The 22,803-nt window shown below is 44.8% G+C and overlaps 1 protein-coding gene across 2 annotated transcripts; it reads left to right on the forward strand.

Moving 5' to 3' along the window:
- Positions 1-81: 81 nt before the first annotated feature.
- On the forward strand, positions 82-15,138 carry cdr2a (cerebellar degeneration-related protein 2a). Of its 2 annotated transcripts, none has more exons than XM_052519385.1 (7): positions 82-317; positions 2,377-2,489; positions 7,692-7,840; positions 8,007-8,183; positions 10,794-11,099; positions 11,181-11,448; positions 11,656-15,138. In XM_052519385.1, the coding sequence occupies exons 1-7, from the start codon at positions 236-238 to the stop codon at positions 11,923-11,925; spliced, it is 1,365 nt and encodes a 454-aa protein (XP_052375345.1). In that variant the 5' UTR covers positions 82-235; the 3' UTR covers positions 11,926-15,138. The 2 variants fall into 2 exon arrangements, with proteins under 2 accessions (XP_052375345.1, XP_052375346.1); XM_052519386.1 differs by lacking the exon at positions 82-317 and adding an exon at positions 1,412-1,549.
- Positions 15,139-22,803: the final 7,665 nt, after the last annotated feature.

Genomic DNA, 22,803 nt, shown 5'->3' on the forward strand with positions numbered 1-22,803 from the left:
CCCACCTACTTTCTAATTATTGGTCAATGAACTGTCATTAAAAAAGTAGTGTTGCTTTTTACTTAGGGGCTGAGTTCGTTCTTCGGCTGCGCAGATTGCCACGTTGCTGCAGAAAGACACCGGACTACGACACCAGAGGATATTGTCTGGTCACTCCAGGCTGTTTATCACACCGGTGTTTTAGGATTCTGCCGGGTGGAGCGTGCACTCTATTGGAATACAATTGTCAGTGGAAATGCTGACCGATATGATAGTGGAGGAAGAGTTTGAGCTCAAGGATGAGGAGCCATGGTATGGCAAACAGGACCTTGAGCACGGTAAGAGACTTGTGTTGCGGGCGTTGAAGGGAGGGATAGCTTGTGCGTCCTAAACAGCCGCAGCTGAGAGGGAACAATCACCAGCCTCCTATTGCAATACGACTCCACTATTCTACAGTCATCTGAGGTTACAGATTGGAAAATAATTACAATGTTATTTTAAACTGTACTAGACAAAATCAGTGAATAGCCTCACGGTTATTGCACGTAGGCTGATTACATGTTCAGTGGTAGACATGCAATTGCCAACATCGCAACCGCAAGTCTCAAATGATACCATTTTCATAGACCCACATCCATTCCATTTAAAAACACTTTTTTAAAAATGAAAGTCTCAACAAAATTAGTGATTTGTATCGAACACATTATCTTGTTGTAAATGGTAACACTCTTGTGATACTCACACAGTCAGTAATAGTGGGGTCTATATTGAGAATTACTGAGAGCCTTCTTGTTGCCAGGATATCCTGAGGCTGTCATTTCCCATGTTTTGTGTGTGTGTAGGCTACAGTTTTTGCGGTTTGTTTGGGCACTATTTGCATGTATATGTGTACTGCATGATTATTGTGCACCTGTATGTTGTTGATCATGACACTCATTACATTACGTGGCTGGCTGCAACCTGGTCTCAGAGCATTTTGTATTATTCTGTATGTAAATCCAATACACTCCGTTTCGTATATTATGTATTAATTTGTGGATGTCCATCACCCATTTTGTATGATATGTTCTGAATTATAATTTGTAATGTTATGAATTTACAAAGTGTACAATATGTTATGACTTTACAATATAATATGTTACGAATTCTAGCTAGGTGGCTAGGATGCTAACGTTAGCTAGGTTAGGGGGTTAGTTTAAAGGAAGGGTTGGCTAAAGGTGTTAAGGGTTAGCTAACATGCAAAGGAGCTTAAAGTAGTAAGTAGTTGAAAAAGTTGCTAAAATACTAGTTATCCGCAATGAGATTCGAACTCGCAACCTTTTGGGTAGCTAGACGTTCTCATTATACAAAACAAAAGGTTAAATTGATACACCTTTATTTTGTTAGGGTTCCCACACAGCCATATTTCCATGTTATAGTGCTTGTTTACAGAAAACAGGTGGACTACCTGTGCAAATTAGCTATCCGCGTCTCCGAACACGTGTGTAAATGCAAATCAGACGCCACAAACGTGTTGTCACTGAAAAATACTGTCGGCTGCAACTGTTAAAACCGCTTACATCTGTGTGAAGTAAGTGTGTATTTTGCATTTGGAAATAATGTGATATGAAAGTAGAGGGATTTATGTTTCTAGAACCATACTGCAATTGAGAATCGATTTAGATGGAGCTTTTGTCTGTTTTGGCTTCCAGAGCCAATTCACCTTTAAACAGAACATGTAAGGAAGGACCTTGGACTAAAATGAGTAATGTTAGCCCAATATTGGACTGAAGGAGCCTAACATACTGTGAACTGATCCATGTTTAGTGTGTGTATATGTAGCAGTGATAACCGTACTCTCCTTGCGTTGTTTTGTCCAAATAAATCACCCCAGCCAGTGGTCCCAGTTGAGCATTATTTATTATCTGTTGTTAAATAGGAAACAGCACGTTAGTTATGCAGGGCTTAATGATGTTGACTGTAGATGGTAAAATCTGTAGCATGAACACATCTGTTAGCAGTGGGCGTATGTGACCATTACATCGGTGCATGCTAGCTAACACACTTATTTATATACAGCAATCATATACCAAAGCACATCCCAGAAAGCCACTCAATCCCGAACAGGTACCATATACCCACACATGTATAAATCAGCAACACATTGTAAAATATAGAAAACAGTATTCAGAACGTGACCTACCCCTTGCGTCACATTTTCATACTGGGGATCTCCCCCGATCTCCCCCTTTTTGAAAGCGAGGCCAATAACAACACGCCTTATTGTCACCGAAATTGAACCAACCAATAAGAATGCTTGAACATTAAATGCACCTTTCTTTAGAGGCAAGTTGGAAACATAACCAACCCTGTTACATGTACAATGAATGTGTTTTGTTTGGGTGTATCTATTTACAGATCTCCATTTGGCGGCTCAGCTGGGTAAGACCCTGCTGGACCGGAACAATGAGTTGGAGCAGGGGCTGCAGCAGATGTTCTCCACCAACCAGGAGCAGCTGCAGGAGATTGAGGTAGCTAGTCTAAATATGATCATACTAGGCCACTGAGAGCAAATACAAACACACACACTACATTGTAGGTTACATGTTTTCCCACTGATGTAGAATCAGTCGGCAACAGAAGATGTGTAATATGAATGAATCACTTTTTAAACCTTTCTCTGAAGGTCACTATGGCTGGAATATTGCTTGTTAATAAATTACCATTTTGCAGATACTGTACCACTGGAGTAGCCATGTATATATATATGTAACCATGTGTATATATATATATTATATATATGCCATTTAGCAGACACTTTTATCCAAAGCGACTTACAGTCATGTGTGCATACATTCTACGTATGGGTGGTCCCGGGGATCGAACCCACTACCCTGGCGTTACAAGCGCCATGCTCTACCAACTGAGCTACAGAAGGACCACATAGCCCTACATTCATTCACCAAACTGACTTGGTCTTAGCTAACCTGTCCTTCGGAAAGTATTCGGACCCCACAACTTTTTACACATTTTGTTAGGTTACAGCCTTATTCTAAAATGTATTATTGATTTTTTCCCCCCTCATCAATCTTTACACAATACCCCATAATGACAGCAAATACATTTTTTATTTTTTTTTATTTTGGCTAATTCATTAAAAAAAATCACATTTACATAAGTATTCAGACTCTCAGTAGTGTAACGACCCTGGGTTTATAATCACTGATACCGACTCTTCCGCATGACCATGCTTTTGTGGCACAGTCGATAGCGCACTGGACTTCGGGCTAGAAGGTCGAGGGTTCGAGGCCTGCTCTCTGCCTGTTTCATTACATTGGTGTCAGAAGGGATCGGACCTTGCATCCATGACAGTGTGTGTGCTTGGCCGGTGAGCGCGATCCTGTAAGACGTAGAGTCGCAAGCTAGCGCGAGGACACGCTCTTTGAAAGGGGGGAGTAGTGTACCGACACTGGGTTTATAAGCGCAGATATCGACTCTGCCGCACAAGCATGCTTTTGCGGCACAGTCGCTAGCGTGCGGGACTTCGGGCTAGACGGTCGAGGTTTCGAGACCAGCTCCCTGCCTGTTTCATTACAGTACTTTGTTGAATCACCTTTGGCAGCAATTACAGCCTTGAGTCTTCTTTGGTATGATGCTACAAGCTTGGCACACCTGTATTTGGGGTGTTTATCCCATTCTTACACTCAAGCTCTGTCAGGTTGGATTGGGAGCGCAGCTGCACAGCTATTTTCAGGTCACTTCAGAGATATTCAAGTCCGGGTTCTGGCTGGGCCACTCAAGGACATTCTGAGACTTAAGACTTGTCCTTGGCTGTGTGCATAGGGTCATTGTTCTGTTGGAAGGTGAACCTTTGCCCCAGTTTGAGGTCCTGAGCACTCTGGAGCAGGGTTTCATCAAAGATCTCTCTGTACTTTCTCTTGATCCTGACTATTCTCCCAGTCTCTGCTGATAAAAAACACATAGGGATGGTGCCAGGTTTCCTCCAGACGTGATGCTTGGCATTCAGGTCAAAGAGTTGAATCTTGGTTTCATCAGACCAGAGAATATTGTTTCTCATGGTCTGAGTCCTTTAGGTGCCTTTTGGCAAACTCCAAGCAAGCTGTCATGTGCCTTTTACTGTCAGTGACCATCGGGTTCTTGGTCGCCTCCCTGACCAAGGCCCTTCCCCCTCCGATTGCTCAGTTTGGCAGGGCGGCCAGCTCTAGGATGAGTCTTGGTGGGTCCAAACTTCTTCCATTTAAGGATGGAGGCCACTTTTCTTGGGGACCTTCAATGCTGCAGAATTGTTTTTGGTACCCTTCCCCAGATCTGTGCCTCGAAAATGCCCTGTCAACTGTGGGGCCTTTTTATATATACAGATGTGTGCCTTTCCAAATCATGTCCAATCAATTTAATTTACCACAGGTGGACTCCAATCAAGTTGTAGACACATCTCAAGCATGATCAATGGAAACAGGATGCACCTGAGCTCAATTTCGAGTCTCGTAGCAAAGGGTCTGAATACTTATGTAAATAAGGTATTTCTGTTTTTTATTTGAATCAATTTGCAAACATTTCTAAACCTGTTTTCACTTTGTCATTATGGGGTATTCTGTGTAGATTGCTGAGGATTTTTTTGTTTTGTATTTAATCCATTTTAGAATAAGGCTGTAACATAACAAAATGTGGAAAAAGTCAAGAGGTCTGAATACTTTCTGAAGGAACGGCACCTGTCCTGTATGTAAACAAAAATAGGACTTCTGTGTTCAAAAGCAATAAGAAGCTTAGCTCAACTGTATGACGTCATTAGGAAACAACCCTACGCACAGACCAACAAGTCCACCAATGGGAGCCGAAAGTCCACATTGACAAATCTCTCCCCCAAATCCCTTTTCTTGTCAGGCTCTTCCGCTCGTTAGTTTCCTCTCGTTAAATGGGATCAAGTGAAAGCCTGTCTGGATTAGCTCATGACTTAATTGGTGCATTGCATGGACAGGTATTTGTCTAACTATCTTTAAGGCACCTTTAGGACACCTCCTCTCTGTAAGGAGAGCAGTGGCCAACGGCTTTATGCTTCCTTCAGTAGCCAAAGGCTTAGTCAAGGTAGTGAACTTTCACATAGTTACTACTGATGTTATCCTGCCTCTCAACACTGAGTATCTAAGGCTGTGTTTAGACAGCTTAGCCTAAGAGAACTTGGTGTGCAAATGCTCTTTCCTGCCTCGCACCTCATGATATATGATGGTGTGTTTAACAACCTACATTTTGGGGTTGCCTAATAGTACCCTCACTATATTCACGGGATGTATCCTGCTGAGTACTCACACACATACATGGTCTCAGTTAGGGTGGTGGTACAAACAACATTACATTTTCGTATCAGCCCTTTCTGCCTTTCCTCCATCATCCTGACTAGTGACCACTTTAGTATGAACTCCTTGCTTGTTCACAAGGGTCTACTTGCGCTATAGGCGCCAGGCACGCGGCACAGGTCTAATTTGTACAGTAATTTCCAAACAAATAAGTATGAACAACAGATCTGTACAAAGATTAGCAAATATGTGCACTGCGCAGGTGCTAGCTTTGGGCGACCATGGTGGAACAAGCAGTATGTGTTCGGTGAGCAGTCTCAACGAGTTCACACAAACAGGTGATGCATTCAAAGGGTGTTCAGGTGCAAACGTGTTCATTCAGCACACAACCAACCACAGGGGATTTTAACATTAACCAAAAATGGCATTTCCACAGTAACAGAATGATGCTGAGACTCCCAATTTTCCACTTTCAAATGTACGAAAAATAAAAACCAATGATCTCAAAGTAAAAAATAAAAAAAAAAAACGTACAAGGACAACTTTTAACAATTTCCACAGAAAATTACAAAAACACGTTTACTTGAAGAACAGTGCAGAGGCAACGTTTGGTAACAGAATGACGGCACAAACAGCACAGACCATCATTCTGTTACCGTGGAATAGCCCAAGAGGAGCCTAAGACCAGGTACAGACACCACATATAGATATGGTCAGATACATGGGATTACAATTCTAAGCACTGAAGGCATTGGCCTCATAATAAGCACTGTAAAGAATTTTAAGGTCCTTTGTTGACCTGCTGTCAGTTAGATGGTCTCTCCAGTAATTCAAATAGAACGGGACAGTTGGTACAGTCAGTAATAGTTGGACATCCTGGGGTTAAACGTCAAGACAGAGGTCTTAGACTAGAGGGTTAAAACCTCTACAGGATCGGTTGTAAGTAACAAGAACATTTTCCAGGACATAGCTATGTCTTATATGGTTAATCCAACAGCACTGTCTAATTTACAGTACCTAATACAGTGAAATAATACTGTGCTATTGTTTGAGGAGAGTGCACAGTTATGAACTTAAACGTTTAAATTAACCGATTTTTAGGCACATTTGGGCAGACTTGATGCAACATTTTGAACATTAATGCAATGGTTCATTGGATCAGTCTAAAACTTTGCACATATACTGCTGCCATCTAGTGACAAATCTAAATTGCGCCTAGAGTTCTAAGTCATGTAATTGCCTTATTCTTGCATTTCAAAGATGATGGAACAAAAACAGACCGCATGTTTTTTTATTTGTATTATCTTTTACCAGATCTATTGTGTTCTATTCTCCACATTTCCACAAACTTTAAAGTGTTTCCTTTCAAATGGTATCAAGAATATGCATATCCTTGCTTCAGGTCCTGAGCTACAGACAGTTAGATTTGGGTATGTCATTTTAGGTGAAAAATGAAAAAAAGGATTGGCTCCTTTAACAGAGAAATATAGGCTTTTTATTTTCAGTTAGATAGATATGTAAAGTTCAAGGTACTATTGTCACCTATTCAACTACTGTGACTGTGTTACTCATCTGTCAGTATTGTGACACTGCTATTGTTTTAAGATCTTTGTACTTTACTGATCTTGCAGTCAAAAATGTATCTTGTAATTATTCGCCTACCTCATGCCTTTTGCACACAATGTATTTAGACTTTCTTTTTTTCCTACTGTGTTATTGACTTGTTTATTGTTTACTCCATGTGTAAATCTGTTATCTGTTCACACTGCTATGCTTTATCTTGGCCAGGTCTCAGTTGTAAATGAGAACTTGTTCTCAACTAGCCTAACTGGTTAAATAAAGGTGAAAAAAGTAATTAAATAAATCTTTCACATGTAATTGAACCAGCTCAAAGTTCCATTGGTGTGTCTTTCAACTGAAGTGTCTCTGAAGGAGATCCCTGAGTGATGTGGGTTAGGGCTTTATCCTCCTATGCCTCATCTGCCAGTCAGTTAATATCAAAATCTAATGATTTGAATTAGTTGTGATGGATAAGCCTAAATTCGAGGGCACACAGGGATCACTTAGGAGTCCTTCAACAAGTGGCAGTGACCCATCCTGATAATGCTAAGTGGTATATGTCCCAGCTCCATGCTTGCATAAAGTATTCTGGTCACAAAGCCACAGTGTTTTGCCAGTTCAAAAGTGTGTTCGGTGCTACTGGTCCTCTTCACTGATATGTTTCGCAATGGATCATTGTTCTGAGAATTGAATGAGAGGACTTGCATACTGTAGCAGTCATAATGGAACCATAATTAAATGATTGATCAATACTTACATACAGTAAAAACTATCACCTGACAACACTGGACCCTATTAGTGTACCCAAAAACTGTTCTATCCATCCTATTTCAATGGCAATTACCTTTGACCTCCTCCCAGTACCTGACTAAGCAGGTGGATTTGCTGAGGCAAATGAATGACCAGCATGCTAAGGTATACGAGCAGCTAGATGTGGCGGCCAGAGACCTGGAGCAGGGCAACCACAGGCTGATTCTGGACAACCGCGTCGCCCAGCAGAGGATCAACTGGTGAGACTCAGGACTTTGATTCCTTTCTGAAAATAGTAACTGTAAACATTTTTACCCCCAGTATAAATACTTAGATGCCAAATTTACTAAGAGGCAAGGTTTTGGCTAAATTTTCTCCACAAAGCTCAGTAATTCGAACCACTTCTATGCTTGTCCTCTCTCTCAGCCTGACAGAAACGATCAACAGTCTTGAGACCCACATGGAGGACTTGCAGACCCAGGTGGAGGAGCTGAGGACAGCCCAGTCTGACCGGAGCAAGAGAGAACTGGCCGAACAGAGACACAACCTCGGAGCACAGAGTGTGTCCTGCCTCAAGGAGCTGTATGACCTGCAGAAAGACAAGTGAGTGTGTGCATGTATGTGTCCTGCAGCTGTGCAATTGAACCTGGTGCCAACAAACCGCTAATGTTATTGTTAGTCTAAAACATCCATTCCGCCACAGAACCAGATGTGTTCAGCTTTATTCAGCTCAAATCAATGTTGATCAATTTAATTCTCATCTCAACCATGCAAACCAAGACTAGGTTGAGAAGAGAGTAGATGGAGATGGAAACCAAATGAGCTGGCCTTATTCTGCAGTGGGAATGGTCACCGTGAACACTAATTTCCTGCACTATTATAGTATATATATATTATAGTAACTAAACCATTTGGAGATTATGTGCATGCTAAGAGAGGGAACACAATAACAAACAAACAGAGGAAGTTAAGTTAAATGTTATTTTAAAGTACAGTAACAAGCATGTGCCTTGAGAGGAATGTTCTACTTCAGCTAGCCTGAATGTTTGTCACTGGCCAAGTTAAAGTACATCATTCCAGGAACTGTGTGTCTGGCCAAGTTACAGGTCTTTCTGAAAGTTTTTATAGAAACTGCACTATCAATCAATGGTGTCAAACCAGCAGTCATAGAACCTCTTCTCATCTCTTCCCCTTCTAGTGATCTGCATACTGTGTATTCCCTTTCAGTACATATTAAGTAAAGGAGACAGGCAGAGAGACGCTTGACTATTGGGATGGGTCCATAGTCTAATGACTATGTATTACCGCCATTTTCAGCCGTGTGCTGACTGGGCGTCCCCAGGTAACCCAGACCACCTAATCTGGGCCAAGGCTTTTCGGACATAATCCCCTGCAGATAAATCTTTCAGATGAGGTTAAGTCTAGCCTGTATACACACACTAACATACACACATAGTTTAGTAGCCTGTTTTAGCATGCAATACAAAACTACTGATAAAGCACATACAGTACCAGTCAAAAGTTTGGACACCTACTATTCAAGGGTTTTTCTTTATTTGTACTATGTTCTGCATTGTAGAATAGTAGTGAAAACATCCAAACTATGAAATAACACAGGGAATCATGTAGTAATCAAAAAGGTGTTAAACAAATCTAAATATATTTGAGATTCTTCAAAGTAGCCACCCTTTGCCTTGATGACAGATTTGCACACTTGGTATTTTCTCAACCAGCTTCACCTGGAATGCTTTTCCAACAGTCATGAAGTTTCCACATATGCTGAGCACTTGTTGGCTGCTTTTCCTTCACTCTGCGTTCCAACTCATCCCAAACCATCTCAATTGGGTTGAGGTCGGGTGATTGTGGATGCCAGGTTATCTGATGCAGCACTCCATCCCTCTCCTTCTTGGTCAAATAGCCCTTACACAGCCTGGAGGTGTGTTGGGTCATTGTCCTGTTGAAAAACAAATGATAGTCCCACTAGGCTCAAACCAGAAGGGATGGCATATCACTGCAGAATGCTGTGGTAGTCATGCTGGTTAATCAACCCCACATCAATGGGTCCTTGGGACCATAACACAGAACATATAGCTTCTAACTCCTGTTCCTAAGTTAAGTGTGCCTTGAATTCTAAATAAATCACTGACAGTGTCACAAGCAAAGCAGCATCACACCTCTTCCTCCATGCTTCACGGTGGGAACCACACATGCAGAGATCATCCGTTAACCTATTCTGCATCTCATAAAGACTATTCTGCATCTCATAAAGACGAGGCGGTTGGAACCAAAATCTCAAATATGTACTCATCAGACCTAAGGACACATTTCCACCAATGTCCATTGCTCGTGTTTCTTGGCCCAAGCAAGTCTCTTCTTAGTGGTGTCCTTTAGGAGTGGTTTCCTAGCAGCAATTGGACAATGAAGGCTTGATTCACGCAGTCTCCTCTGAACAGTTGATGTTGAGATGTCTGTTACTTGAACTCTGAAGCATTTATTTGGGCTGCAATTTCTAAGGCTGGTAACTCTAATGAATTTATCCTCTGCAGCAGAAGTAGCTCTGGGTCTTTCCTGTGGCGGTCCTCATGAGATTTGTTTCATCATAGCCCTTGATGGTTTTTGCGACTGCATTTGAAGAAACTTTCAAAGTTCTTAATTTTCTACTTTGACTGACCTTCCACATTGACTGATGTCTTAAAATAATGATAGACTGTTGTTTCTCTTTGCTTATTTGAGCTGTTCTTTCCATAATATGGACTTGGTCTTCTACCAAATAGTGCTATCTTCTGTATACCACCCCTACCTTGTCACAACACAACTGATTGGCTCAAACACATGAATTAAGAAAGAAAGAAATTCCACATATGAACTTTTAACTAGGTACACCTGACCATTTAAATGCATTCCAGGTGACTACCTCGTGAAGCTGGTTGAGAGAATGAGTGTGCAAAGCTGTCAAGGCAAACTGTTGCTACTTTGAAGAATCTCAAATATAATATATATTTGAACACTTTTGTTGGTTAATACATGATTCCAGATGTGTTATTTCATAGATTTGATGTCTTCACTATTCTACAATGTAGAAAATAGTCATAAAGAAAAACCCTTGAATGAGTAGGTGTCCAAACTTTTGACTGGTACTGTACATGATAAAAAACAGGCCTCTATAACCACTTTCACCATCTTGTTGAACCTTAGTCATTTTCCCTGTCCCAGGTACATGGCCTATGAGAGCCTGCGTGTGGAGCATTCCTGGCCAGCAAGGAAGGAGTCCTGTCAGGACCCCGACCCCGATGAGGAGAACTCTGTGCTCCAGCGCTCCATCCAGACCCTGCAGGCTGTTCTGGCCTCTGAGCGGGGGAAGCGGGAGGCAGCGGAACAGGAGACTGAGCTGACTGCCAGGGAGAACGGGGCTCTGGAGCAGCGGCTGGCCCTGCTGGAGGGCTGCCGGGCTAGGCAGAGGGAGCTGGAGGCAGAGGTGGAGGAGCTACGGCAGCTGTGGCAGGTCGACTACGCCAACAGGTACGATCATGACACTTTCTATTCATACTTGGTACATGTTTGTATATTCGGCATAATAAAGACAATACTCTACTCCACCAGCGTCAGGAGACCTGACCGGCTACTGCTGCCCGACACTGTCTTCTTCGCCCCAGAGGAGAAGCCCAGTCTGGTACAAAAGGAGGAGGATGTGGGGGAGCAGGGGAGGCGCAGCCTGCAGAGGTGCAACAGCGAAAGTGTTCTGAAGGGGACACTAGCAGACGACATCCGGCGGGGGCATGAGCGTACATGTATCAGAAGAGCAGAGGCGGTGAAGCAGAGAGGAATCTCCCTGCTCAATGAGGTGGACGCCCAGTATAGTGCACTGCAGGTAAAGGTTTTCATTTCTCATTATTGCATAATCAACACAAAGACCGAGGGTGAAACTATTTCCATTTGTTTATGATGTGCCCTATGAATAAGAATGACAAACAAAAGGTCTAGGAGGTGAAGCAAATTACATTTTTATGCAGTAATTTGAGTTTGTTATACAGTGCGGAAAGTTGCCGGTGAGTGACTGAACGTTTGCCTCCTGCAGGTCAAATACGAGGAGCTTCTGCGGCGCTGCCAGCTGGGGGCAGACGGGCTCAGTCATAAGGCCGTGCAGACACCCCACAGTTCCCACGGCACTGTCGGTTACCCCCGACGGCGCCTCTCAAGCTCGGCCACCTCCATCGGGCTCCCAGCTGTCCCCGAAGACAACGGGCCTCAGCCGGAGTACAAGGCCCTTTTCCAGGAGATCTTCACCTGCATCCAGAAGACCAAAGAGGACCTAAGTGAGAACAAGTGGCCGAGTCCGGGTCATTGACTCTGGGGACAGTGATGGCAGTATTTGTTCTTTCTGCACCTTTGAATGGACTGTTCAAGAGGATGTTGCTATAGGAGAGGGCCTCAAATAGCACATTCCAAAGGGTGTTTTTGTGTGTGTGTGCGCACGTGCACTAACACCTGTACCTCTTATACAACATGTGCCCTGTTGTCTCCTTCAATCCTGTCAACGCTATCACCTCGACACGCTCCGATGGTTTCATAAGCACTTTTCTTATCTACCGTCCATCCCTTTGACTACTTTCCATCCTTATCTACAAGTTTGTTTTTGACGCAAACATTTCCAGGTCAAAGGTTGATAAATGGATTGTTTGAGTCCTGATGCTATCACCTCTTAGCATCCGACTGCTCTTATGCCTCATTTAGCTCGATTAGATGGCACCACCTCTTCACTTGAAGTCAATGGGTGCAGTAATATTTGCAACCAGGGGTTTTCTATTCTTTTGTTTTCTACTAAATTCAAGTAATCATAGCAATTTAGAATGGTATGTGTATGTACCATAGATTTGGTCTTGCAGCTTAATGAGTATGCCTACGCTGTGTTTGAAAGTGTTTGTTTGTATGCTGATACCACGTACAGAACCCCCATTGTACAGATCTTGAACTTGCTTAGACTATCTAGCAGTCTGTGTTCAATCCACTTAGTGTTAAGTCTGTCGGGGGAGCCATACCTTTTGTGCACACTGTACATATTGCCAAATTATAGATTTAACTAAATCTGTGTACCTTTTTATTATGCCAACTTAGAGTACCGGACTAGATGGAGTACTTTATAGATGCACTATATATATCTATATCTCCAGACAAAAGTATGTGGACACCCATTCAAATTAGTGGATTTGGTTATTTCAGCCACATCTGTTGCTGACAGGTGTATAAAATCGAGCACACAGCCATGCAATCTCCATAGACACACATTGGCAGTAGAATGGCCTTACTGAAGAGCTGTGTGACTTTCAAAGTGGCACCATCATAGGATGCCACCTTTCCAAAAGGTCAGTTCATCAAATTTCTGCCCTGGCAGAGCTGCCCCGGTCAACTAAGTGCTGTTATTGTGAAGTGAAAACATCTAGGAGCAACAACGGTTCAGCCGCAAAGTGGTAGGCCACACAAGCTCACAGGACGGCAACGCCGAATGCTCACTACCGAGTTCCAAACTGCCTCTGGAAGCAACGTCAGCACAAGAACTGTTTGTCAGGCGCTTCATGAAATTTCCATGACCGAGCCTGGGTTTCCATGACTGGAGCGTAAGATTGCCAATCGTTGGCTGGAGTGGTGTGAAGCTCGCCGCCATTGGACTCTGGAGCAGTGGAAACGCATTCTCTGGCGTGATGAATCACCATTTGGCAGTCCGACAGATGAATCTGGGTTTGGCGGATGCCAGGAGAACGATACCTGCCACAATGCATAGTGGCAACTGTAAAGTTTGGTGGAAGAGGAATAATGGTCTGGGGCTGTTTTTTAAGGTTTGGCTAGACCCTTCAGTTTCAGTGAAGGGAAATCTTAACGCTACAGCATACAATTATATTTTAGATGATTCTGTGCCTCAAACTTTGTGGCAACAGTTTCGGGAAGGCCCTTTCCTATTTCTACATGACAATGCCCCAGTGCACAAAGTGAGGTCCATACAGAAAGGGTTTGTTGAGATTAGTGTGGAAGAACTTGACTGGCCTGCACCGAGCCCTGAACTAAACCCCATCGAATGCCTTTGGGATGAATTAGAACGCCGACTACCAGCCAAGCCCAACATCAGTGCCTGACCTCACTAATGCTCTTGTGGCTGAATAGAAACAAGTTCCCACAGCAATGTTCTAATGTCTAGTGGAAAGCCTTTACAGAAGAGTGGAGGCTGTTATAGCGGCAAAGGCGGGACCAACTCCATATAATGCCCATGATTTTGGAATGAGATGTTCGACGAGCAGGTATTCATGTACTTTTGGTCACATAGTGTATTTATGGAGGTTGGGCCTATAGTAGTCAACATTGATTTATAGATAGATTGGCCTGTAATACAAGAGAATCATAAGTGAACACTGGAAAAGGCCCAGTCTGTTCTCACTGTTTCATGGTCGTTTGTGTAATGTGTGTCCCTATAGCTACCTCTGCCAACAGGACACATCACGGCTTTGCACTGACCGATGGACACTTACATTTTTTTATTTTATTTATTTGACAATTATTTCGACGATGAGATGGTATTTATTTCTCTATGCTAATAGTTGTCATTTGTCACTGTATTCCAGATCTATAATGTGATTGTTGTTGTAGCGAATGCTGATTCATAAGTTCAGTGGCATTGAGTTTGACTGACACTGAGGTTCAAAGTATGATAAGGTGCTTCTTAATTGAATATGTGAAACTTACGTTTTGTAAGTGGAAGTGTTAACACAACAGAAAAAATAAGATATATGATTAAGGTTGCAGTGAGTTGTCTTTTAATTTGTGGATCCCTCAACCAAAGGTGCTTAATCTCAAAGCCCTAAGTATGGTAGACTGCTCAGCAATATCCTGCCTATAGACCACAACAAATGAGGGTAGGCGCAGTGGAGTCGGTCATACAGACACTTCAGACACTTGGTGTCTCAGGGCAGACATCAAAATAGTATTTATATTCCTTACAAGGAGATACATAAAAGCAGCAGGAGTTGTGTGTATTAGATGAATATACCATCTGGATTAGATGATCAGCTGAGGAATGACCTGTTATAGCCTACTTCTTTGTTTCAGGAGTTTATTCAGAACAGGAAGATGGACCAGGGGATCAGTTAGAACGTGTTCTATGTTCTGTTGTGTAGATTCACATCACCTCCATGACTGTTCTGTTTTGAATAAACCCCATAAGTCTCTGGGTTTAAAATGCAGCTGTACATCAACAATGGTGAACTTCAAGTTGCCCTTCCTCCCTCTACGACCAGGGTCCATTATGACGTTACTTATCCTGGACCGAGACTCAAACTTGACTTCCATTTTGTGTTTTACATCAAATTAGAACTTGAAATGATATTATTTGGCTGAACTATACTTTGATATAATGAAAATGAGAACTATTACCAATGGCAATTTCATAGTAATATACAACTGTAATTAATATATAGATGCAGCCTATATAGTAAGATGTCATAGATCAGCATTACAAGTGTTCTCCATGATGACTAACACATGCTTACAGTGAACCAATAAAAAAATAATTGTGCCAGAGGTGTTATGATTCTTTCCCATACAAGAGCCTCATAGAGAACATGCCCACGCAAACGTGGGTTATATATGTTGGTTAGATAAAATCGGCTTCATAGATTTATACCATTGTGTCACTGCATAGTTACTTGGAGGGCTGTCTCAGCCAGCCCTCCTTCCATGTTTAAATGTCTAGTATTAAATAGGGCACGTTAATTTCCCTCAATAGTCATTTGTGTGGTCCTTCTGTAGCTCAGTTGGTAGAGCATGGCGCTTGTAACGCCAGGGTAGTGGGTTCGATCCCCGGGACCACCCATACGTGACTGTAAGTCGCTTTGGATAAAAGCGTCTGCTAAATGGCATAAAAAAAAATTAAAAAAATTTGAACTGACAAACTATAGTGAGAAAATGGTGAGAATCCATCATAAAGGGTACAAAGTAGACAACCGTCACATGTAGACCTACAGTACTCTTAAAATGGCCTCTTAAAAGGAAACCCATTTTTTGTTATATCGTATTTGTGTATCTCTGAGCAACGTTCTATCGATTCCCGGAGTCATTTTAATGTTTTCGTGTGTATCTGAGCTATTCACCGTTCAAGCAGGCAGAAATACAGCTGGTACGCTGACTTTTGTGTCATACAGTATATTACATATCCTGCTTTACATGTTATGGGACAAATTAGTCATTCTGGTCAAGGGACAAATCTTCCCCCCTCAAATGTCCTTGAGGATCGCCTCTCAGGCCAATAATAGGGCTTTGTCTTCCAGACCGCTAATAGCTTTTACATAACGGCTAGTTTCCTGCCCTACTCCCAACAACCCCCAAATCCACTAACCCTCCATAAAAGGGGATTACATGCTAATCTCGGCCATAAGGAGACTGTCTTGCAAAGACTCTGTGGACACTGAGAGAACTTTGTTTTGGCTTTCAAATCAATCTGCAGTTGAGACCTATGTTTGGTTGGGAGACAGTATGAAATTGATTTCTGATAAAAGATTGCAATGGAAAAGCAACGTATGTTCTCTTCAGGCCTGTAACAACTTCAATGTAACACAAAGTGGAGACTCAAATGTATCAATGGCGCTCCTATATACATGTAAAATGTCTTATTACATTCCACTCCAAGGATTGGATCATATTCTGGGGCAAGAGAGGGAGAAGGGAAGGGTTATTGCGTGTATTTTTTCCCAGACCTCAAAACTGGTCTCCTGCTAGGGTTTTAAACGTTGTCGTGGACAGAACATCCAGATAAGACTATAATCCCCTGGCCCAGCCAGCAAATGGTAGCCATTCCCTACACCGGCTTTCAGAGCTTTTAACTCCTCAGGGAAGCTAACTGCTTGTGCTTGCTGGAGGAGTAGTGTCTCTGCCTGGAGAGGGAGGTAGGTATAGAAGCCACCCCATCTGAGGTCTGGTTTGTCTGAGGTCTGGTGATCAGATCCGGCATAGTTTGGGATTGTGTTAGGTCAGGGAGAGCCGTTGTTGGTTCCATTGAAATGCTGTAGCATTGGGCGGACTTCCTTAACTCATGAGCTTCAGTTGGTTGCGGAGGGGCCGCACGCCTGGGGGCTGTCGGCCACTCTTTCTCTGGTTGGGACAAGAATGGTGGTCCCAAGCTCCAGCGATGGGGTTTAGCCAATTCCTTAAGGGTTTTACCTCTAGTAACGTCATCAGCAGGATTGTTTATGCTATCAACATACCTCCAGTCCTGGACTTCTGTTAGGTCTTGGATTTCCGCAATGCGAGTTCCGATGAACACCTTATACCTGCAGGACTCCGACTTGAGCCAGGTCAATACAGTGGTCGAATCACTCCAGTAGATGACCCTTTGGATTGGCAAGGTGAGCTCGGCTCGCAAGGTAGAGGCCAACTGGGCTCCGGAAAGGGCAGCACTGAGTTCCAGCCTAGGCATTGACAACTGCTTCTTGGGTGCGACCCTGGACCTGGCCATGACAAAGGAGACATGGGTGTGGCCTGCCTTATCCTCCACTCTAAGATAGGAAACCGCCCCATAAGCTCGCTCCGAAGCGTCACAGAACACATGCAGTTCCAGGCATGATCCCGGTTGGTCAGCACAGGATGGTACATAACATCTTGGCATTTGGACATCAGAGAGCTCCGTTAACTCTGTTTCCCAACAGATCCATCGTTCCACCATATCAGCCGGGTAGATTGGTTCATCCCAGTCCCTTTTGGTCTGCCACAGGTCCTGGAACTAAGACTTTGGCCCGTGTTGTGTATGGCAGGATATACCCAAGGGGATCGTATTGACTGGCCAGGGTCCGATAGATGGTGCGCAGAGTGGGGGTTTCTTTACTCTGGGATGAGCGGTGCTTATCCCCCAGGGTATCTGGTATGCAGCTCCACCTCAGTCCTAGAGTGGGCTCTTCTGGGTTAGCACCAGACTGCATTAGCCATAGTTCACTGCTACTGGACCTAGCTTGTGGCGGGAGGTGCTGGATAACCTCTGCTCTGTTACTAGCCCACTGTCGGACCTCAAATCCCCCTTTGGACAGGAGATTCCGTACTTTATCAAGGAGTGATTTCGCTTCAGCCGTGGATGGGATGCTCTGTAAGCAGTTATCCACATAGAAGGCATTTTCCACTGAATCCAATACTTCTGGGTCACTGTCTGGATGCTCCCGTGCGTGTCTCCGCAGAGCGTATATGGCACAGCAAGGACTGCAGGTGGTGCCAAATGGGAGTACCTGCCATTCATAGATTGTGGGCTCTGCATCTCGTTCCATATCTCGCCATATGAACCGGAGCAGTGTGGTGTCGGAAGGCAGTAAACGAATCTGATGAAACATGGCTTTGATGTCTCCACTAATGGCTGTAGAGTGCTGCCGGAACCGGAGAAGGACACCGAGCAAGGAAGGACCTAAGGTTGGTCCGGGGAGTAGACAGTCATTCAGGCTTTGACCAGCTGCTTGGAATGAACAGTTGAAGACAAGTCTATACTTCCCACCATGTTGCTGGATAACATGGTGAGGGAGATACCAGGATTCACTAAGTGCGTTTCCCTCTTCATGAGCTGTCACTTCAGTGACGTACCCTGCCTTCACAAGGTTATGAATCTCTCTGTTATGAACTTCTGCAAGCTCAGGATTCTTCACCAGGCGTCGCTCCGTTCCACGCAGTAGTGGGAGTACAGCCCGTGTCGTGGTTGCCAGAGGAGGATGGTTGGGCACCCATAGCATTGGGGTTGCATACCTGCGAACGCCATCCATTTCAGTGGTGGTGGTGCTCTTCTCCAGGAGATCTAATGCATAGGAGTCATTTTTCGAGCGAGTGACCTCCTGTAGCTTCCGGTTGGAGAAGGTGTCCATCTTCCAGAGCATCTCAACATTCCGAAGGAGGTCAGTGGCTGCATCTGGATTGCTTCTGCTGAAGAGGACTTGCTGTGACTGTACAGCTTGGGTGGAGAGAAGTAGATGGGATGGACCTTGCACAGCCCAACCCAAGGATGTATGGACAGCAATGGGTCCTCCTTCTGGTCCAGCTCGTATAGGCTCTGTCGGGGTGACAAGATGTGGGTGGTCTGACCCAATCAGGATAAGTGGCGCTACTCTGGCCAGGTTAGGAAGAGGCAATCCTCGTAGATGAGGATATTGTTTCTGTAGAACACTTACCGGGCAGGAGTGCTCTGCGAGATTCAAGCCATCTGCCGTGAAGGCATTGGTGATGTTATAGGCCACGTCCCTGTTTCCTGAAGGTGAAATGCTAAAGGTTACAGCAGAGCCTTTCATTTGGATAACATCATGTCGCACCGTTCTGAGATGAAGGGTCTCGGGGGTCCCTTCCAGGTTAAGCCTGTTCTTTCTGGCCCATCATCTAGAACGGCGAATGTATCAATGCTTCTCCCATCACTTTGCAGAGTGACCTTGACCACCTTCAACATGACCCTTGGAGACCGGTTCTGCTGGTCGAGATACAGCTCCTTTGCAGCTCCTACCATGAGCATACTCTGCTCCTTCTTTGCTTGGGGAATTAGATCATGCAACATGGTGAGATGGATTTCTTTACAGCGGTTGCAGGGTTTCCTCAATGTGCAGGTCTCCACCTTATGGCTACGGGCACACTTGTAGCATCGCTCGCCTGAAGTGATCCAGGCCTTCAATTGAGTTTGAGTGAGCCCCTTACTATTGCAATATGGGCAGTAAGGCTGGAATTTGATGTTCTTGCTCTTGAGAGGGGTCTTCTTCCCGGGTTCCTCCCCGGCCTCACTATTTAAGTACATGGTAGTGGGATTTGGTCTTTTCTGTCCCTGCTGGCGTTCAAACTCCTTCCTTCCCCCGGTGGCTATGGCGGAGATTGTGGCCTGGTGAGCGATGCTCTTCGCCTTTGCCTTCACCTCCAACCATGCGGCCAGGTCTCTGAGAGCATAGGTGCTTCTCGAGCCCTCTTTCAGGATGCCCTTATTCAAACAATGTTCAATGAAACTGTCTCTGAGGTACACTGGAAGTTTGCTAAGAAGCCTGTCCACGTGGGAGCCACGTTTAAGCTCGTTCCCGTCTTCTCCTTCAACGGATTGGAGCATCGAGGTCAGGGATTGGACAGCCAGGGAGAATTCCTGGAAGGCAGCATGGTCTCCCATTTTAATTGGAGACGTGTTCAGGATGTTGTTTAGTAGATAAGATACGCCGCCGACAGAGATGGCCGCCTCGCTTCGCGTTCCTAGGAAACTATGCAGTTTTTTTTATTTTTTTTACGTGTTATTTCTTACATTAATACCCCAGGTCATCTTAGGTTTCATTACATACAGTCGAGAAGAACTACTGAATATAAGATCAGCGTCAACTCACCATCAGTACGACCAAGAATATGTTTTCCGCGACGCGGATCCTGTGTTCTGCCTTACAAACAGGTCAACGGAATGGATCGCATGCAGCGACCCCCCAAAAAAACGACTTCGTAAAAGAGGGAAACGTAGCGGTCTTCTGGTCAGACTCAGGACACGGGCACATCGCGCACCACTACCTAGCATTCTTCTTGCCAATGTCCAGTCTCTTGACAACAAGGTTGATGAAATCCGAGCAAGGGTAGCATTCCAGAGGGACATCAGAGACTGTAACGTCCTCTGCTTCACCGAAACATGGCTCACTGGGAAGACGCTATCCGGGGCGGTGCAGCCAACGGGTTTCTCCACGCATCGCGCCGACAGAAACAAACATCTTTCTGGTAAGAAGAGTGGCGGGGGCGTATGCCTCATGACTAACGAGACATGGTGTGATGAAAGAAACATACAGGAACTCAAATCCTTCTGTTCACCTGATTTAGAATTCCTCAATCAAATGTAGACCGCATTATCTACCAAGAGAATTCTCTTCGATTATAATCACAGCCGTATATATCCCCAACCAAGCAGACACATCGATGGCTCTGAATGAACTTTATTTAACTCTTTGCAAACTGGAAACCATTTATCCGGAGGCTGCATTCATTGTAGCTGGGGATTTTAACAAAGCTAATCTGAAAACAAGACTCCCTAAATTTTATCAGCATATCGATTGCGCAACCAGGGGTGGTAAAACCTTGGATCATTGTTACTCTAACTTCCGCGACGCATATAAGGCCCTGCCCCGCCCCCCTTTCGGAAAAGCTGACCACGACTCCATTTTGTTGATCCCTGCCTACAGACAGAAACTTAAACAAGAGGCTCCCACGCTGAGATCTGTCCAACGCTGGTCCGACCAAGCTGACTCCACACTCCAAGACTGCTTCCATCACGTGGACTGGGACATGTTTCTTATTGCGTCAGATAAAAATATTGACGAATACGCTGATTCGGTGTGCGAGTTCATTAGAACGTGCGTTGAAGATGTCGTTCCCATAGCAACGATAAAAACATTCCCTAACCAGAAACCATGGATTGATGGCAGCATTCGTGTGAAACTGAAAGCGCAAACCACTGCTTTTAATCAGGGCAAGGTGTCTGGTAACATGACCGAATATAAACAATGCAGCTATTCCCTCCGCAAGGCTATTAAACAAGCTAAGCGTCAGTACAGAGACAAAGTAGAATCTCAATTCAACGGCTCAGACACAAGAGGCATGTGGCAGGGTCTACAGTCAATCACGGACTACAAGAAGAAACCCAGCCCAGTCACGGACCAGGATGTCTTGCTCCCAGGCAGACTAAATAACTTTTTTTGCCCGCTTTGAGGACAATACAGTGCCACTGACACGGCCTGCAACGAAAACATGCGGTCTCTCCTTCACTGCAGCCGAGGTGAGTAAGACATTTAAACGTGTTAACCCTCGCAAGGCTGCAGGCCCAGACGGCATCCCCAGCCGCGCCCTCAGAGCATGCGCAGACCAGCTGGCCGGTGTGTTTACGGACATATTCAATCAATCCCTATACCAGTCTGCTGTTCCCACATGCTTCAAGAGGGCCACCATTGTTCCTGTTCCCAAGAAAGCTAAGGTAACTGAGCTAAACGACTACCGCCCCGTAGCACTCACTTCCGTCATCATGAAGTGCTTTGAGAGACTAGTCAAGGACCATATCACCTCCACCCTACCTGACACCCTAGACCCACTCCAATTTGCTTACCGCCCAAATAGGTCCACAGATGACGCAATCTCAACCACACTGCACACTGCCCTAACCCACCTGGACAAGAGGAATACCTATGTGAGAATGCTGTTCATCGACTACAGCTCAGCATTCAACACCATAGTACCCTCCAAGCTCGTCATCAAGCTCGAGACCCTGGGTCTCGACCCCGCCCTATGCAACTGGGTACTGGACTTCCTGACGGGCCGCCCCCAGGTGGTGAGGGTAGGCAACAACATCTCCTCCCCGCTGATCCTCAACACGGGGGCCCCACAAGGGTGCGTTCTGAGCCCTCTCCTGTACTCCCTGTTCACCCACGACTGCGTGGCCACGCACGCCTCCAACTCAATCATCAAGTTTGCGGACGACACAACAGTGGTAGGCTTGATTACCAACAACGACGAGACGGCCTACAGAGAGGAGGTGAGGGCCCTCGGAGTGTGGTGTCAGGAAAATAACCTCACACTCAACGTCAACAAAACTAAGGAGATGATTGTGGACTTCGGAAACAGCAGAGGGAACACCCCCTATCCACATCGATGGAACAGTAGTGGAGAGGGTAGCAAGTTTTAAGTTCCTCGGCATACACATCACAGACAAACTGAATTGGTCCACTCACACTGACAGCGTCGTGAAGAAGGCGCAGCAGCGCCTCTTCAACCTCAGGAGGCTGAAGAAATTTGTCTTGTCACCTAAAGCACTCACAAACTTCTACAGATGCACAATCGAGAGCATCCTGGCGGGCTGTATCACCGCCTGGTACGGCAACTGCTCCGCCCTCAACCGTAAGGCTCTCCAGAGGGTAGTGAGGTCTGCACAACGCATCACCGGGGGCAAACTACCTGCCCTCCAGGACACCTACACCACCCGATGTTACAGGAAGGCCATAAAGATCATCAAGGACATCAACCACCCGAGCCACTGCCTGTTCACCCCGCTATCATCCAGAAGGCGAGGTCAGTACAGGTGCATCAAAGCTGGGACCGAGAGACTGAAAAACAGCTTCTATCTCAAGGCCATCAGACTGTTAACCAGCCACCACTAACATTGAGTGGCTGCTGCCAACACACTGTCATTGACACTGACCCAACTCCAGCCACTTTAATAATGGGAATTGATGGG

The sequence above is a fragment of the Oncorhynchus keta genome, chromosome 5 (genome assembly GCF_023373465.1).
Source record: "Oncorhynchus keta strain PuntledgeMale-10-30-2019 chromosome 5, Oket_V2, whole genome shotgun sequence".
NCBI classification, from domain to species: domain Eukaryota; kingdom Metazoa; phylum Chordata; class Actinopteri; order Salmoniformes; family Salmonidae; genus Oncorhynchus; species Oncorhynchus keta.